This window comes from Taurulus bubalis (assembly GCF_910589615.1).
Source record: "Taurulus bubalis genome assembly, chromosome: 1".
Lineage (NCBI taxonomy): Eukaryota > Metazoa > Chordata > Actinopteri > Perciformes > Cottidae > Taurulus > Taurulus bubalis.
Genome location: NC_136589.1, coordinates 7,503,409 through 7,523,168, shown reverse-complemented (window position 1 = coordinate 7,523,168; position 19,760 = coordinate 7,503,409). Strand labels below are relative to the sequence as shown.

Here is a 19,760-nt window from a genome sequence, read left to right as displayed (position 1 = left end):
ACCTCAGATGTCAACAGGGGTCCAGCGGCATCCAAAAACTAAACTGCTGCTGAAGAACTGAGCTGCAGCACTGATAGGAGTGGACTGGACACCCTCCTCTGGAACGTGCTAACAAGTTGAAGACCTTGTCAGCACAGATGAGGAGACTCTTGCACACTCTGGACTCCAGATAAAGAGATTGTCTTTACAAATGACAACTTTGGGTTTGAACACCACATAAATTAGCCCATCATGCTTTTGAAGTCGGGACTATTCTTCACTTTGTGTCTATTTACCCTCCAAGCAAGTCAAATCAAAGGTAAGAAGTTCTTCCTGTTAACGTAGTTGATATTTTTCTTTCAGTAATTTGACTTTGTGTAAGGATTGGAGAAAGGTTTGCAAGTTTCAACCATCTAACTCCTTTTAAAATGACATTTTTAACAAATGCGGATGTAATTCTGTAAATTAAGTAATCAGGCAGTAATTGATTTCTACAACACACCTGCCTCACGAAGGAAACAATTAGAAACATCACTGTTCACATTACTTTATGTTTAGTTAATTGCTAATTATTCTTTGATGTGAAGACCTTCCTGCAGGGTTTCTATCGATACGGTCCTGCATGAGGGGGCAACAGTTACAATTGTGTGTGACTCTGTTATTTATCTTTTTTATAGGATGTATTTGTGTTGCTCTCTATGTTGCAAACTATAAAGGGCTACCTCATCCTCCGATTTTTTTTATTTTTTTTGAAAAATGTCAAGCAACCAGAGGGCCACTTTTAAGGTCATGAATATTCACTATGAATATAATGAGCATAGTCATATAATAGAGAAAGATAGCATCATTTCACCAGTCATAGCAAATGCGTCCGCACTGGTTGTCTTGTTCAGTGTGATGTGCCCGGGTGAGCTCATTATCCCGAAGGAAACAAAAGCCATTCTGTTCCCAGTGTCGCAGGACGCTAATCTTTTCTGGCTTGTAATTCTGCTGTGAGGCCTTTTTGCGGCTGCACTGGGCATTACAGCCCGCTCAAACACTCCCTCCTCTCACTCAGGCCCTCGTGTCTCTGCATGTGCAAGTCAGGCTTCAAGTCTACCGAATCCCCCAAAAACATTTATACACTTGATTTATTTGACTACATTTCAGACAACCTTCTGACCTGCTAACATGTTTGGAAGTGGGAGGGTGAATGGGTCTGGCTGCCAAACACTAAACTGGGGATATTGCCCACAAAGCTACAGGCGGCAATGTCAATGCCCACACAGTCTTTGAATGTTCTTGGTGCTGAGCCAAATTTGGATTTGAGAAAAACAATATTGGTCATTGTAGAGGTTATTATATACTTGCAATGCTGCGATTAAAACCGTTTTTCTTTTCTTGCTCTACCATTCATGTCACGCAAAATACCCATGAATGGCTGTGTATTTATTGTTTTAAATTCTAAGTTTAATTATAATTCCTGAACAATGACAAGTAGTCCAGCAGGGACGCACAGTCGTACTTCATTTATCCTACACAACATACAGGAGGTGGACGTTAAGTCAACAACACATACCTGTGTATAATGCAATGCAACAACCACCACAACCTCTGACCTATATGTATGTCATTTGCTATGGGGTTGTACACACGTTTCTGTCAGACACATTTTAAGCGTCATAAAGGTTGTTTGTTCAATAGCATCCACAGCTACTCCATCACTACACATATTCATGTTACAACGACATTATGAAAATACAATGTATGAGCGGTACAACATGTTGCCTTGTTCCAGCATTGAGTTGTTTTATAAAATAACATAGTCCAATGACATGTAACGTCAAAACAAATATGATGACACAAACAAACAGAGATTAAAACTCTTAAACCGCAGTAATCCTCACAATTATTATTTTAATATCGTTGTTATAATGTCTTTAACAAATTATCACTTTTATTCTTTGTAAATCACTTGATTATTTTTTGTTTGATTAAAATATAGTCAAAGAAGCACCATCCCATAGCTCAAGGTGGGTTTTTTTTTTCTAATTTATTTCATTATTATATTTTCATTCATGTTTTACATCCAAATACACTATCAATAACTTGCAATACGACATACTGTATATGTTGCTAATGTGTTGCATTAGCTTGTATACAAGTGCTAATGATATTGTGTCCACTTATGGAACATGCATGCAGCATGCTCTTTTTGTTTTGTTCGTCCTCTGCTTGTGGTCCAGTGTTCAGCATGCTGGCCATTACTACCTTTATGAAGCACGCCTAATGGCTGTTGAGAAGATGCCTTATTAATGCACAAAGATTTCCCTCTTGTCTTGTTTATCTTAATGAAAGTGCAGCATCTCCATCTAAAAGCTCTGTCAGATGCCAAAGTAATAGTGATTATATTAATTACCCTCACTTGCTTTTTATATATACATTATACCTTTCTTCTCTTCCCTAATCTAGAGGAGGCACAGTCCATTATTACAAGTCTGTGTTTTTGGGCTCAAATCCTGGCTTATTGTCTTAGAGAGTCCTCTGAGGTTTGCCACCTGGCATCCATCACAATGCGTTCCTTTCTTCTAAAATAGCTTGATTCAATGGGCTGACTGTGAATGTTATGGTGTGGAATTACTTCCTGTAACGTGGGTGGCTGAGCTTGTTTTTTTCACTAAGGGGATCAGAAAATTAGGGCAGTTTTCCTCATAATAGCTGCAGCATCAAAGTGACATAATTTATGCAAATAGCCCTGTCTGCGGCTGTTATTGCTTGAATCATTTTGTGTGGTGTGATTGTTAACCACTCAAATCAGCTGGGTATCCACCTGTATTTCGCTTAAATCTCTTCCAGGTTTGCTGTACACGCACATCCTTTTTTCAATTGTAATCCTCATGCTTGCACTTCTGCACATCCACACCTGGATGCTGCCCAGCACAGCCTCATCCTTGCACCGTTGGCCACTGAGCAGCTTCAGTGATGCAACATGGAGCAAGTCGCCCAAGGGCATCTCGGCAACTACTCCTTCGGGAGAAGAGAGTGTTACTTATTTGCTTTCTCTACACATCTGTTAACTTTCATAGCCGTCAACATGACAACCTTCCAGTCCCAAACCAGCTCCTCAAAGCTCCGGGCCCCAGACATTTGTACACTACAGTGAATTAAAAAGTTCAACTAACAAATTGCACCTTGAAGGGAATGAACATATCCAATACAGAGGCTTTATTTCTGCTCAGATGTCCCAAAATAAACTCGTAGGGACCCTCTGTATAATATAGTTTTTACTGCAAAACCAGATGCTACTTATAGGTAGCAGCAGAGCAAACAGTAGTTAGCTGACAGTAAGAGGGCTGGACAGATGCCATTGGGTAACTTGTCAAATTGAATGCTCCTCTGTGGTAGTTGGTGTTAACGGCCTGAAGACTGACACAGATATTTAAAGGGAACTACCGCCATTTAGTAGTACACTTCCATAAATAAAGGGGATGTGCAAGAGACATATTTAATAATGTAAAAATGTATGCAGCAGAGGCCACATCAATATTACAGTGAAGTGCCTTAGCAATTTTGTATTATAACCACTAATGCAAAGCCAAGTTCAGGCCTCTGTGCCTTTTTCACAGAGTGAGTCCCTGCGACAATTAAACTGATATGTGCGCCCCTTTTCAAAACGACCCTTTGCTTTGCTCGTTACAATGCACATTTTGTGTATTGCCAGCAAATAATATTTGCAATTGTGGTTTGGCTTTCATCCAAAAGGTCAAATGTCTTAGATGAGTGGCTAATTTTTACGTTTGTCTTATTTATACAACAAGCAATTGAATTGTGAAGCTGTTAATATTGCAGTTGCTTTAAAAACAAACTTCTATCTCCCAATACAAACCATTAACTTTGATATAAAGTAATAATCTCAAAAGATTTTCAATTAAATATATATATGTTTGTTTTTATGGATTCCTTTATTTAGCAGGGACAGTGCACGATAATTAACAATTTTCTTCTGTAGTCCCTGAGCAGGTTATTACAATTTACGAGCCTAAAATCGGAATGATGCTACAGAAAACACTACAGTTGCACCATTGTACAGTAGTACAATACAACATAATACAATAAGATACATAAATACATTACAAAAGTAGCAGATTTCACACATATGATACTATCGGATATCGGGTGAAATCCATGTTTACTCGAACTTCATGTGCTGAATACTGCAAAAGATTATGATATTTCTTCCTGAACTGACAACTTCACTGACTGCTCTTGCAGACCTACATGACCACGGTTTTTCTGGACTCAGGGATGTGAAGTACCGACACTTTCTAGAAGCCTCCAGACCAATCAGACACACCACTAATGTCAGAGCGGAGCAAGACGGTCACCGGACGAAGAGGTCGGCGCTCCTCTCCACGGGGGTCAAAGTGTGTCCCCAGGAGACGATGAAAGCCGTCATCGGCAGCCATCGGGCGTATTACAAGCTCAGAGGTAAACTGTTTGATGTGTAACTTTATGCAGAATAATGTCATCTTATGGTTCCCGAAGCATTTGATTTTGTGTCAAATTTGAATATAGAACTTGAACAGTTTGGCAAACAGCTGTCTGCTTTGATGTTTTGTGCAGTTGAAACTTTTTGCAAAGGTGATAAAAAAAAGATATTCTAACCCTCTCAAATGTGTATGATTCTCTAAATATGACCAATGTATGTGCAGAATCATACATGAGGCAATATAGATCTTTGTTATTGCTCTTGTATAGAGCCTGGTGACATTTACATAATGCCACTGACTGTTACAGTTTTAGAGATACACATAGTGAAGCACTTGACATAATGAAGTTATATGCAAATATCCTTTGTCCAAGAGAGATGAATTATGGATGATTTAAGAGGAGAAGAGAGCCATCTTGGTTGCTACAATGGCAAAGTAATACAAATTGTTCCACAACAGCTGCTGTGACGCAGGGTTTTAAAATGAGGCAGATTAATTTGGTGTATACGAGGTAATCGCTTCGATCCAGAAATGAGTTTGTCAGAGAATAAATTTCCCACAGGCATCTTGATATTAGACAATGTGGAACGTGTTTCTCCCACAGAGGCAAATAAAACATATTGTAGCTTCAGGGGGTCATTGTGCTCATGACTTTAATATTCACAAAATTGTCATGGACAAGAGAAGATTTAAATGTACCGTTTGACATTTACTGAAACAGGCATTCCTACTTTTCTGTGCTGTCCCAATTATATAATGTTAGATATATTTTGTGATTTATTGTAACACTGTGCCTTTGTAGCCTGTTATGTGCTGTGCAATCATGAAGCTGCACTGAAATGTTTCTCTGAGGGGAACAATAATCCTAAATCGCTCCATCAAAGCAAACCACATGCGGAGATGCCAAGATCAATACCAGTAATCATCTTTATCCTCAGTCATTTGATTTTGCCACTCTGTAATTTCCATCATGCCCATGTTGCAAATATATGTATTGCCATGTCTAATCATCCTTTATGTATGAATGAAACACATGATTATCTATGAATGAGACGCATGATTAGATGGCGTCTCATTCATACTCATTTCACAAACTTTATGAGGAAAAACAAAACTGATGATGATCTGATATCTCTTCAGTTTGTCAGGAAGCGATATGGGAAGCGTTTCGAATCTTCTTGGACAGAGTCCCAAACTCAGAGGAGTACGGTGCCTGGCTTTACACCTGCCAGCATGAGAACCTCTGCATGGACGACTTGGCCCAGAACTTCAGCAGCTCTCAGGAGCATCTGGACATGGTGGCCAGAGTGAGTCCTGCACCCAAACACAGCTTATTGACAGGTCGACTTTCATGGCCATATGTTCCTACTGAGAGCTTCAGGTGTAAATCTGTAATAGTTTCTATCTTGTTTCCTATTTCTAGAGAGTAGCCGAGCAAGCTGAAAGCGAAGGGTATGTGAAAACCTCCTTCTTACATTTTGTGTTAAATGTGAGTTTTCCCGTTTCCTGTGAACCAAAATATGATCAAAGGAAAAATGTTTTGTCTGGTTTCAACAGTGCAAAGTGGGAAATGATTATCAGTGTTTTCATGTCCGGAGGCAATAAAAGCATCGGAGCAGAGGCACTAACAGTTCCTTAGTGCCTCTGCTCAACGTGTTCAAAAGATGTTCGAACCAACTCAACCTTGGCCGACCGAGCCAGAACATTTTATATTTGGGATATTAGGCAAGCTAAATATTGGTTTAAAGTGTAAGGATTCCTGACTAACTCACAAATTTAGTTCAGCAGATATTGATAATTATCCAACTGAATTTGTAACAAATATATTTTATTTCCAGAGTTATTGCTGTAACCACAGAGGCAGGAAGGGATTGTGAGTTGAACACTAACGCACCAATATTGTTTAAAGAAAGCAATTCAATTACTTCATGAACTTCGTAGCAATCAATACATTATCATAACAACATTATAAATTAACGAGTGAGTCCTGGTTTTGTGTCAGGCACCTGGACGCCTCCACTGATTCTGCTACCAACGGAGGATGACGTTGTAAGTTAACCCACAAAGTTTCAGAATCACGTTTACTGTTTGGATTCATTAACAGTCCAAGCACCTGCAGAATCAGGTGGCTTTAGTCTAACAATACCATTTGGCTTTTCTTTGCCAGAACCAAGAAGACCACAACATGATAAAAGAGAACTACGAGGAGTACATTGTCGAGTTCAGTGTCACCATCGTGGATCCGACATTCAGCAAGCTGCTCAGGGACCCGGCAGTGCAGTACAGTGACATCACACGAGAGCTCACAGAGAAGGTGAGAGCCGAGTGTGAGTCGAGAGACCTACAGTGAATGTTAGCAGTCTGCCTTTTCCCCCCTGTACAAACACAAAGTGCCCCATGGTAGCAGAGCTGTGTTTTAAAAGCTTTTTAAGATCTCACTGATCTTACCCAGCAATATCGGGAAAGTAGCAAATTCAATTTATTTGCATGTATATTTCGTTACCTGCAACCTGTTGGAAAAAAAACCTTCCTCCTCTATCTCGGCCTAAAGGACTATTTCCCTATTCTGTCTTTCTTTCACATCCGTTTAGTATGCAAGATGTCTTACAATGAGATCAATTTCATTTACAGCTTTTACGACATTGTATTGTTTCGTGTAAATCTCTCCCTGATCAATTGTAACATGTTTAAGGGACTTTAGTTAAGACTTCTAAATGACCACGAGCCTGAAATAGTAAGATCTAATTATGTAGATTATCTTAAGAAGGCATTGACAGGGATTCGAAACGCAGCTGTTAAGAATCACTTCTACTGGTGTAAAACCATTAGTATGTTATGTATTTCTTTGAAGAACTGGATGTTGGTCGTACGAACTAAACAGTGAATCCACTAGGCCAAAAATGTCACCATGCATTCATGTTTTTTTCCTCCAATGCGATCACAGAGAAATGCGAACAGTGTGCTCTGATACTCATCAGGTTCAACTTTATTGTCAAGCATGCAAACATAATATAAAAGATTGCTCTTTTAAACAACAAGATGTTGTTGTTCCTCAGCTCGCTGGATTAAGAAACATGTATCTGCATTTACCTGTTGTAGCTTTTACCAATTCTTAATTAATTTAAAAAGAAAATGTTTGAGACAATGGGACCAGGAAATGTTTGCCAATTTGCTTAGATATAATCGCCATTAATTTTCTGTCAATTTCTGACCAATTGTTGCAGCTCTATGTACAAAGCAGGACATGCAAATCGACTATGTTGTTTTTATTGGCTGATTTGTTAGTGCCCAATGAAACCACATCTGTAAAATGTCCACTTTTTCATTCTTAAATTATCCCTAATTATAGAATTGTGTTTTTTTTTACTGAATGGCAAAGCCACATTGAGGATAAATGCTCATTTGTCTTTCATATTTCTTGTTTTTCATTCCTTTAGATGGTTCGCGTGTTTGAAAATGTTCCAGGATTTAAAGAGATTCGTGTTCTTGGATTTCGGTGGGTTTAGTTTTATTAAAGGGTTTCTTAAAGGCTTGGGACTGTAATTTTGCTTTGTAACAATGATTGATTTTGATTTTTAAAAAGATAAGAGACCAAGAATATAGTTTTCCTTTTTACTTTTCCCATAAAGTGACTTTAATTCAAGCATTTTATCATGAAGTCTCAAGAGAAACTATAACATCCCCAAACATGTCTTTCATTGGGATATGACTCAGACATCCATTATCAGTCAGGTGTGTCTGTTATGAGGGTTTCTCTCATGATCTGTTGTGTTTTTTAGCTCAGAGGATGTGTCTGTGCGTTACGCTGTGGTCTTTAATGGAGCAACGGAGCTCAATGATCAACCTGACGGCCTTGAGGAGCCTGAGAAGGACGAGGATGTAAATGCCCCCAAACTGAAGCACATTATTTTAACGGCCTTAACACAGGGACTGTCACTACCGCTGGACATACAGACGCTCAGCTTCGAGGCTGGTGAGCATAATATCACATTAACTGAATAAAAAAATAATAGGTTAGTATCAGAATACGATTTTAAAGCTGAGAAATGTTCCAACTTCCTTTTCAGTAACCACGGTGTATTCAGTTGCCGAGCTCAGCATGAACCCTGTCGAGGCGTCTGTATCTGAGGACGACGCCACGCAGGCGCCGCCAGCGTACAACACTCCAACACAAAGTTTTCTCCCCACTGTGGCAGTGTTAGAAAACTCTTTGGAAGCTTCTACAACCAAACCAGAAACACACACCTTTGTGCCTTTCATTCCAAACGTCCTCCCAGAAAGCACTTCTGCCATCACTGATGAGACTCCTTTAATGTCGTCAGCAGAGGAGGAATCCACAGAAGATTCTGCTGAGGAGCCCGGTGATGTTATACAACCAGACACACAACTGGGAACTATCACAGAGCCAGAGGTGGAGGAGGTACCACCAGCTGAGCATGATGACGGAGGTGAGGCTGAAGCTGAAGGACCGGTGACAGACAGTAAGGCTACTTCAGGTTGAATGTTGTTTTAAAAACAGGATGTTGAAGTTCAATCAGAGACACAAAGCTTTATTGATTTGCACAATTTTAGACTGAGGTTTGGACTCCATCTAGAGTTATTTACAGAAAACCGGAAGGCTCTCATCATGGAACCACAACCACACCTACACTGTGTTGTCATACTCTGGTTTATAAATTCTTCTGAGCATCTGGGAAAGTGGTGGGAGGATGCTGTTATGGTCTAGACTCTAGAGACACCGCATAAGGAACTCGGATATATTAAAAAAAACATCCCCCGGCTAGAAGGGAAAGAGGGAGAAATACATCTAAATCTGAATTGTTGATGCCAAATGCATTACAAATTGTCTGAATAGAAATCTCTAAAATACAAAAGATCCAAGTTACTTATTGGGAATGGAGAAATAAATAGTAATAAAACAATTACAAATTATCTTTATCTGACTGATTGAACTTAAACTATGCTGCTTTTAACACTTTAATTGATTTGTCCCTTATTGATGTTGAATAAATATCTTTTTTCCTTTGACACATTGAAGTCACTTGATAGTGAGTATCAGCACTGGCCTGTCCAAATAAAGAGGGACCAATCACACATATGTGCACATAACACGCATCTCTCCTGGGAAATGGAAATGGCAGAACAATTAGACTTGATGGTTTGGTTTTGCGCATGGAGACGCTCCCTGCTGAGGCAATACATCATATTAAAATCCAATAAGAAGCAGCGCCTGCTGGTGGTCGAGTCATTACAAACTCATGCTGTGCAGTCCAACTTTGTTCAAACCTGCAGACCTTCATGTAAAAAGTCTCGTGGTGTTTCCAGGTAGACGAAATGTACCCGGCTTGTCAAGCTGAGTTTGGGGTAAAAACACTTGTTGCCTGGCAGTTTCACTGTGACGACAGGCTAATCTGCCCTAACCTCTGTATTTAACACCAAAAAAACTCAAATTATTGTTGGATGCCAGTACCCTTAAAAACATGTGTAACTCCTTCTGGTCATAACACTTATTTTGTATATGTTTTATTCTACAAGAATCAGCTGATGGGGTCACTGAGGAACATCCAAAGCAAGAGAACGAGGACCTTCCTTTAGCAACCCCCGCCTCCCAACCAGAAGAAGTCCTGACTGATGCACCTGTTGAGGTTAACCTGGACCTGCCAGAGTCTGCAGATCCCAGAGCTACTGAGATACCAGTCATACAAGCAGAAGTCCCAGTCGCTACAACATCATCTCATGAGGATCTGTTCCAAGGCTTTGAACCAGAATCAAATGTGAGTGAATCTTCTGTGAAGAGCGGCGAAGGCCCCGAAGACAGAGATGAGTCCAGTGGAGGGACCAGTGGAGGGACCAGTGGAGGGACCAGTGGAGCGGCCCCGGTCTCAACAGACTTGCCTCCTGGGAACCCAAACATTCAAGATGATGTAGGGTCAAGTCAGAACAGCATGGAGGCGGAAGTGACCGATCCTCTGGAAGAGGAGAGCGGCAGCGGATTCCCCTCAGAGTCTGACGAAGGCCCGTATGAATCCACGGCTGCACCGGCTATGAGACAAGTCAGCACCCCTCTGATGACCGCAGCGGATACGGGCAAAGAGTTAGTGGTTTTCTTTAGCTTGAGGGTCACTAACATGATGTTTTCTGATGGCCTGTTCAACAAGAGCTCCCCAGAGTATAAATCCCTGGAGAATACCTTTCTTGAGCTGGTAGGTACACAAGCTTTTGTGTTGGATATCATGCTTTTGCATGCTTCATTCTCATATTTGCTTTTTTAACCCAACCTGAAATGTGTGATGAAAGTACATTTGTGCAATATATACTGTAGAACTTGGATTTTTGATGTTATTTCTATTAGGAGTATGAATATTTTACAGCTGCCCTAAGTTGGTGCTCGATCTAAATCTTGTTTTCCTGCACAAGTGAGGATGCACTTTGCAACAAGCCTTATCCTCACGTTTTTTTAAATCCTAAAATGAACAGCAAATTATTAAAAAATCATATTATATATATATTCATATAAGTGTTAAAGTGTGATATGGCTTTAACCAATTGCCAAATTCTTGATCAAAGGAGCCATTGTGTCAGCAGGATAAAGACATTATTCTGTTTCACTTAGACACAGCACTCTGGGTCCAGAAACTCGCCAAACCCTGGAGCTTCCAGTAAATCTGGGCCTAGGAGACAGAAGATTTTAGCCTCCATACCGGTATTTTTTTTCCTTCCATATTGGAACTACATCTCCAATGCCTCAGAGAGAGCATGACCTTTCTATTTCTTAACTAACCTTTTCGAAATGCAGTATCTAACGATGCGAAAGCACCTAACATTTCTAAAGTACTCAACTTTAGTTTTAAGCTTTGCTTTTGTCCTTACATTAGACATTAGACCTTCCTGCTGCAGCTACTCATGTCTATTGGTTTTATCTGTGAGTCTGGTTCTAATGTTGGCAAGCTTGTTTTTGAGTATTATGCCTTAATCTTTTGAATTGTGCTAAACACTTTTGGCTTTTTCGGTGACTGTTTAGATTCACTTTGACTCCTATTTCATTAGTCATTTTGTATAATTTGTGTCTGCAAGGGATTTGTCCAAATCAAAAGAGGCTTCTACTATTAAGAGGAAATTTTAAGAAGTAAACATGCAAAATGGTAGTAAAAGTAAAACATATGAGAATATTTAAACCGCTCTCATATATATTGATTCAATATGTAGCTTTATCCAGCAGCCAGGTTAGCTTAGCTGAGCATAAAGATATGAAACAAGAGGAAACCAATCGTGACAACAAGACCTTAGGAAGTGACCGGCACAGAGATAGTCCGACACATAAACTCCTGTAAAACCACAAAACCTTTGACTTTTGTAGGTTGTGGATTTGGTTACCTTTAGCCAAAGCGAAGCGTGCGGTGTCCCCTTGCTCTAGTCTCTATGCTAAGCTAAGTCAATGCTTAAGTGGACACACATGAAAATGGTATCAATCTTCTCATCTAACTCTTAGCGGAAAGCAAACGCGTTTCCCAAAATGTCAAATTGTAAGTAAAACGTCTGTTCTGATTTCTTTGAACAGGCAAGCTCTCTGGTGTGATATACTATGTAGATGCTGCTTGTTGAAGTTGCTTTGTATCAGAAGGTAGCGTACACTCTATATCTATCGGTTGTGGGACGATAAGTGTGTGTTTCTTTGTACAGTCTAAGTCTAAGGTGAGTTAGTTTCTCACCAAATATATGCAGAGTTTAATTTAATACATTTGTTTCTCATGTGTATGTTATGACATTGACATGTGTGTTTGTGCATGTTGTGAAGCCTTAAAGATCAATCTGCAGAGGGAATGAATGAATACATTAATTGATATGATAATAGGCTTAGTAAATTTAATAGGAAATTCAGCTTTATGCATTTTGTGTTGCTAAAAATGTATTGTTTTCTACATGGTAGAGAGCAAACTAGCCTCGGGTAGTCTGAGTCATGAGACCCGGGTCTGCCTTAGTCATTGTGGGACTCAGAGGTTTTGTGACTTGTGGTAAGGAGCTTTAAGTAATTCTGGTTAGAACCAGCACCAGACACATTGTGCTATTAATGGCTCCAACCTGCTTGGTGCGAGTCAGGTTACATCTGTATATGTGTTACAGTAGAATTACTGTGATGGTTATTTGGTGTTGAAAACACAAACTATTTGTATGTACTACTATAAACAACAAGACAATGAAATAAAATAGATTACAGACTATGGAGGTCATTTAGTTTTGGAGCATTTGTGTGTAAATGCACATATGTTGAATAATTGCTGGGATGTTCCCTATTATAGAATTTGTTATATTGCTCCTTTTTCCCTAAATAAGAGTTTTAAATGTGCATCAGCTGCTTGCAAGCAGTTGAGGATTGTGCCTTATTAGCATAAATCAAAGCAAGAAGCATCATTTGACATCCCTATTTAGTTTCACGGCTTACCCCGAGGTTAAAGGAGGGGACATATTTTTAGTCTTGTGCCCTCGATCTGTGTTATGTAAAGGCCTCAGCCTCAAACGGAGAAGGTGCATCGATACAAATTGGATTGTGTATTTGCTGCAATGCCGAGGAGCAGAGGGAATGTGAGCTACGACGGTGGGATTAGTTTCCTGAGTTTCTTTGATATAGCCTACAGGTTAAGATAAATAGTTAATAATGTGTTATATTTTGATAAATTATCAATCATTTTCTCTTATTTTTATATATATTATACAAGACTGTGCAACGTTCATTATTCATTTTATGAATTTGATCTGTTTTGATTTAGTGCAGAATGCATTATTTTCCCTATTCATTAAGTTTCCAATTAGTTTTCATGGCATACTGTAAAAATAAATGTCTGCACAGGATCAGAGAGTATACAATATTAAGTAGTAGGGATATGTAAACAGAAATTGAATACACAAATCCAAAACAATAATGAAAAAAGCCACTCCATCTCCAATCCTTTAATGGTTGCCCAAACTGTGGTTACTGCAGCTTTCCTTATTAATCGATGCATTTAGCTTCCTGGCAAAACTAATGTGGTCAGATGTTTGAAATGGTAAGTATTTACCGTATACCGTCTAATATTCTCACTATCCCATTAGGAATAGTGAACATATTTTCCTTTAAATGGGCTACTTAGGCAGAGAAGGGACACTTTGAAACACATATTGTAAACAAGTCTGAGTTGGCTCATAAATCAATACAAAATAGCAGGAAGAATCATGAAGAAAAGTCAAATAATGCATATTCCGCAGCCCATTTAAATGGACATAATGTAATGTTTTGCTGGATATCGAACCCCATTTGTGATACTGTACGTTCACTTTCTCTCAGTCTCATATATATGAATACACATATATATATATATATATATATATATATATATATATATATATATATATATATATATATATATATATATATATATATACCATTAGCCTACAGTGGCTTGCAATTCCCCCTGTTTGCCTCCATTACTCCTGTACCTACTGGTTTGTAAAGCAACCAATAAAATTGGACATGGAGGTTGGAATGACTTTACTTGTTTCGGTAAATCTTTAAAAAAATCCATTGCGCCATTCTTTGTGACTTTTCTTTTTCATTTTTTTTTTATCAGAGAAGAGATGTTTAATCAGGTTTTCCAAAATAAGAACCAGTAGATACATGTGTAACCTCAAAGAAGCGTGTTGTGTCAAAAACTGAAATTATTGTTGTGTTTTCTGGCGTGCTGACTACAGTAAGTCTACTGTTCCTTCGTCCACAATACAGACTGCACTGAGGTTTTCTTGTGGAGGAACTCGGCTTTGACTCGGCTTTTTACCTACAGATTGGTATCTAATCTACACGTACGTGCGTACTTGACATTTTGCATTGAGACAAATGGATGAGCAAACAGCAAGCAGTGTGTCCAGTTGTATTGCAGGCCGTTGCCCATTTGTTTGGGATTTTGGAACCTCGTCTTTTCTCAGAGACTATTAGCTATTGGGAACTAGCCCCCAGTAAACTGTCTGCCAGTGATAAGTGAGCAACCCGATCAGAGCAGAACTCTTTCAGGCCTCTTATCTCCCGCTTGACAGCCAGGCCAGCTAGAGCGCCGTAATCTCTCCCTTTCACACTGCGACTGTTTGATGTTTGCCTCGTCTGTAGTGAACGTGAAGTGGCTGGAAGGAGAGCGGTCCAGATCGATGAACATTGATGCAGTTCCATTACTTCAGCTGGTTGACTTCCTCCTCGCCTAAATATCGCCACCGCCATCAGTTTGAGTCCATAGTCTTAAAAGATTGGTTTCCCAGGTTTCTGAGCCGTCTGAGTTGGTGGGAATATTTTTTCGATACAACAATGTGGAAAATTTAAGATATGAGTTAAAATGTTAGTGCGTAGATTTGATTTTACTGCACAGATGTTTTTTAAACCAGGAGGTGGTGATGCCGTGTGCTCTAAATGCCTTCCAATGGTCAAAATCATGTTCATTCCACTGGTGTCAGAGGCTGCGGTGATTGCTACTCTGCTAAACTAGGCTAACTTTAACTTGTTTATAATACTTGACATGGCAATAACACATGTATATTACTTACTTTACTGTTAGGTACTTGAGATAAAAAACAGTATTAAACATTATATATTTATTTTGGATTTGCGATAGCTTTAATGCCGTGCAAGTCTTTTTTAGTGTCTGCTCTGTTGACCTTTTGTTCTTGTGCTCTGCACTGACTAGAAATAGCATGTTCTGTGTTCTTACACCAAGGCTTATAAACCAAACCCTAATTTTGGTCTTGATCCAATTATACAGTCAGCGCAGTAATGGCAAGATTTCATGCTCGCATCAAAATTTAATTAGGAAGTATTCATACCATTCACACTGTAAAATGTGACCTGAATAATTCAAAAATAAGCTGTACGACAACCTCAATACTGTCAATGTAGAAGTAAAACTGCAGGTAAACGTGGTCTCCGCTGCCCTGGCCTTCTCAGGAGGACACAGATCTTTACTGACACTTGACACTGACATGAATCTGATATCATTTCATTAACTTAAATATCCAAGTAGGAATATTTGTCCTCTTATGATTGACTATGATTCCCTTTTCGCGCTGTAGGAAATGTTAAAATCCATTTTGCTTTCCAGGAATGCTATATTTACCCACTGATCATTAACTGCACAGAACAAACATCTTTTCAAATTAGAAATTCCAGTACATCCTCTGATAAATATCAAGAGAATAGTTGAACAAAGAGATTAAATATAAATATTAATTTTCTTTCCTCTATCTTCCCAACAGCTTCTGCCATATCTACAATCCAATTTGACTGGATTTAAGCAGCTGAAAATTCTCAACTTCAGGAACGGCAGCGTTGTGGTAAACAGCAAGATGAAGCTGGACAGACCGGTACCTTACAATGTCACGGAAGCTGTTCACTGTGTGCTCGAAGACTTCTGCAACTCGGCTTCTAAGCGTCTCGACATCGAGATTGACAGTCGCTCGTTGGAAGTGGAGCAAGGTAAAAATGTCCTCACAGCGGGATCACAGTGTTGTCCAATATGATTGAAGGATGCAGACATCTCATGCAGAAGAACAATACAATAATATCTGTTTTTGCAGCGACAGGTTCAATCATGCAACAAAGGTCAGAGACCTCTCACTGCTGTCTTTTGCAGTCTGTAGGCAGCATAAATGGGATGCATCTTCCTGCGTTCATGAGTGCATGTGACCTCAATAAACCCATCTCAAACACCGTCATTCACATCAATCCAAACGCCCTTTAATTTCTGCTCTGAATCGGTGACCGAGAGGTGGACACTGCACTAATATGATCGTCTCCCTCTGTTCTCTCTCCTCTCTGTTGGTTTCAGCTGACCAAGCAGAACCCTGTAAGTCCCTGGCCTGCAACGAGTTTTCACGTTGCGTTGTGAACAGCTGGACCGAGGAGGCGGAGTGTTTGTGTGATCCGGGCTACAGCGCCGTGGACGGCCTGCCATGTCAGAGCGCCTGCGCTTTGCAGCCGGACTACTGCCTGAATGAAGGCCTGTGTGAAATAATCCCAGGGCACGGAGCCACCTGCAGGTACACACAACCTGAGGAATGAAAGAAAACACAACAGCATGATCTCGGCTTGTTTAAAGGTTTCACATTGTAACTGCAGAATGTACTAGACTGTACCCATTTGCGAGCCTTCACAATTTCCTGCTCTGTTTGATAGCTTAATTTCACTATTGCAACTATCTGAAAGCACACACACTGACTGAATTGCAAACCGTTCTTTGATGGTTCATTCAAGGACATTCAAGATTTAAGAGTTGATTTTTGAAAAACATTGTATTCTCACGGGAAACTGCATATGTTTTTGCATCTCTTTCAGATGTCCTGTAGGTAAATACTGGCACTACCACGGAGAACGCTGCAACGAGCTGGTTTCCATGCCAGTAGACCCTCCGCTAATTATCACCTGCCTGGTGGGAAGCCTCTGCTTTGTCTGTGCCGTCATTGGAATTTTGATATTCATTAACAAGAAATGTATAAAGACCAGAAAGGTTATCACTCTGGTGTAAGTACAAGCTCTTGTATTCTCCAAATTTGGAACCGTTTTAGTTTCAGGGCGTTGCTTTTGCAGTGATTTTGTGATGTTTTGTATTGAACGCATTTTTATATTCACCACCTCATCTCCTTTACATTGTAGGCATTCCCTTGCTCCCTATGCCTTTGAGAATTCTTTGAGGGTGAACCCCGTATTTGAGAATGATGATGGTGTCTTAACTCAAGTGTCCACATTGCCATACCCTTCAAGTTCTGCTTCTTCCCAATCTCAACAGTCTGAACAGGAACATTTTGCCTCAATTGAAAATATACATCTGAGTATTGAGGTACACTGTGCTGTATGTGCACAAATGACTAAACTACTAACCTCAACTCCAGTAATATAAAATAACACGCTCTAAGATACTCTTCAAAGCTCAATTGGCTTGTTTTCCTTCCTCTCATCTTCCATATACGCTTCATCTTTGTTTTGTATCTCAAACTTTACACTCAACATTAAAGTTGACAATCTATCTGATGCATTTTTTAGTATTAAACACTGCTTAGTATGGCTTTAATGGTCATTCAATGTACTTCAGTAGTTCCCTAAAGGCCTTGACACACAGAATCATACACATTTTCTTAATAACTTTAAAGTTGCACACTATCCACACCTTTGAAGATGCTTTGTGCCAAATCCAACAAAGGTGTAATGTTTTAACACTGAACTCTGCAGTAGCAGCTGTAGCTTTAATCTCCTGTGGTAGATCTTTCTTTCTGGCAGATCCTTATATTGATGATGTTGCCTGCTTTTGTTCAAATTGCCTCTAGTTCTATAATATATTAAAGAAGCAAACTGTAAACACTGTCTCCACAGATCCCCAGACAACTCTACACAACAAGACCAGACAAGTTAGTCTCAGAAATAGTGGACTTCCATCACTGTATACCACACAATGAGGTGAGGACCGAAAAGTCAAATCTGATTGTTGATTTTGTAGATTTAAAGATACAATCCCAAAACATCCAACCAGAAAGGTTAAAGGGAGAAAATGTGAAAAATTTTTGGACGCTTTGATGAAACATATTCAGAAAATGGTGTTGCTGATATTCAACAACAATAACCTTTACTTCAAATATTTTACAGCTCTATGATGCGTGCAAAGGTAAAATTCCTATGAATGATGCCCTTGCTGATATTTCACTTCCAAACCAAATCATTGTTGAGCATTTACACAATAGTTCTAACATGATTATGGGAAAAATGATCAAATATGAACCTTGAATGATTTCCACATTAGTGCTGATCAGTTCTTGTGCAATGAAAGACAGTCCCTCTCTTGAGTTGAAGTCAATATTTGATTAATGCAAAGCAAATATCTTGAAGATATTCTGTAGTTACAAGCATATTATTTCATTTATTGTATAATTCCAACTGAAATAAGCTATTTCTCTTTCTCTCTCTCGTTTCTTCTAGACATGGCGACTGCAAAGTGAATACAGAGCATGCTGTCGTTTAAGGGCATCAGATAACGAGTGTTTTGAAGTCACCGTTCTTTGATGGGACCTTGTTCGTCTGAAGACTGGACAAGACTGTAACTGTACATGAGACGCTATGGTACGGTAGACGAGTCAAAAGATGTTAAAAGTGTTGAGATTCATTGTTCATAGTGATCAAAGCGTCTTGTTAGACAGAGAGCTATGGATATTAAAGTGGAAACTAATATTTATTCTATATATTGAATGGTAGGAATATTTCCTGGATAGCCTTGGCAAAGGATGTTCTTTCCTCACAATGAGGTATTTATTATTTACAAATTGATACACGTGGTATCTTGAATTTAGACTGTAAAAGATATATTTTACCATTGTTATGTCCCAAAAAAGAGAATGAATATATATGACATATTGTTCATAGACAGATTGACTGCTGAGCTGTATTTATCAGCCTATTCAAAACAATTCTTCCAACTAATCATTTGTGTTTTGAGATTTGGATATTTTTTTTATTTACACATTTTGCGTTCAACAGCAAAATTAAAAGTTTTTTGCATGAAACAATGTTTTGTTTTGTTTTTTTCAACCGCCTCAAAGATGTCCGTGGTAACACATTACAAGCAATTTATTAATGAACGACTGCAGTCAAATTAATTTTCTTATGGTTCATCAGTGTTTTTATAATCATCTAATCATCTACTATCATTTGTTGTTAATTTACCACAAAAAAACGAAAAAACGAAAATACCTACAAAAGAGAATCGGTTTTAATCCACTTGATCACTTAATGCAAGTGAGCCTCGACTGAGTGACGTCATCAACTGCACACGAGCGTTTGTTGATTAATCTACAAGCTAATCTTGTTAGCTGCCGTTAACATCCGTATGCAGAGCTCTGACTACTTACTCACTCGCTCTCACTTGTCGGTTATCGATGGTAACTCAGTAAGAAAAAGCAATCATGAATGAGGTCATATATTTATTTTCTACAGTATTCCAGTGCGAAGGCTATTAACTTTTTCGTAAATAAGTGAACCAACTGTAAATAAAGGTATAGCATGATTGGTCAACGGGATGACTGAATTGTTAATTATTGAATCAACACAAGAGTCAAGTAATCAGCTTAATATAATAATACATGAATAAACACACACACACACACACACACACACACACACACACACACACACACACACACACACACACACACGCACACACACACAAATTACATTATTATCTGTAAAACAACCCCAAAACAACAGAACTGCAAACACGACAACTAACTTCTACATTTCCCGTCTTGCGTAATAAATGAACA

At 39.1% G+C, this 19,760-nt stretch overlaps 1 protein-coding gene across 1 annotated transcript; it reads left to right on the top strand.

Moving 5' to 3' along the window:
- Positions 1–231: 231 nt before the first annotated feature.
- impg1b (interphotoreceptor matrix proteoglycan 1b) lies at positions 232–18,507 on the top strand (the record flags this gene model as incomplete). The annotated part of the gene is made up of 18 exons (XM_079229271.1): positions 232–298; positions 4,231–4,446; positions 5,589–5,755; positions 5,872–5,900; positions 6,287–6,321; positions 6,451–6,497; positions 6,616–6,762; positions 7,886–7,944; positions 8,228–8,421; positions 8,516–8,896; positions 9,984–10,651; positions 11,062–11,151; positions 15,714–15,933; positions 16,286–16,496; positions 16,792–16,977; positions 17,110–17,293; positions 17,824–17,907; positions 18,424–18,507. The coding sequence occupies 18 exons, from the start codon at positions 232–234 to the stop codon at positions 18,505–18,507; spliced, it is 3,069 nt and encodes a 1,022-aa protein (XP_079085397.1).
- Between the last annotated feature and the right edge of the window lie 1,253 nt (positions 18,508–19,760).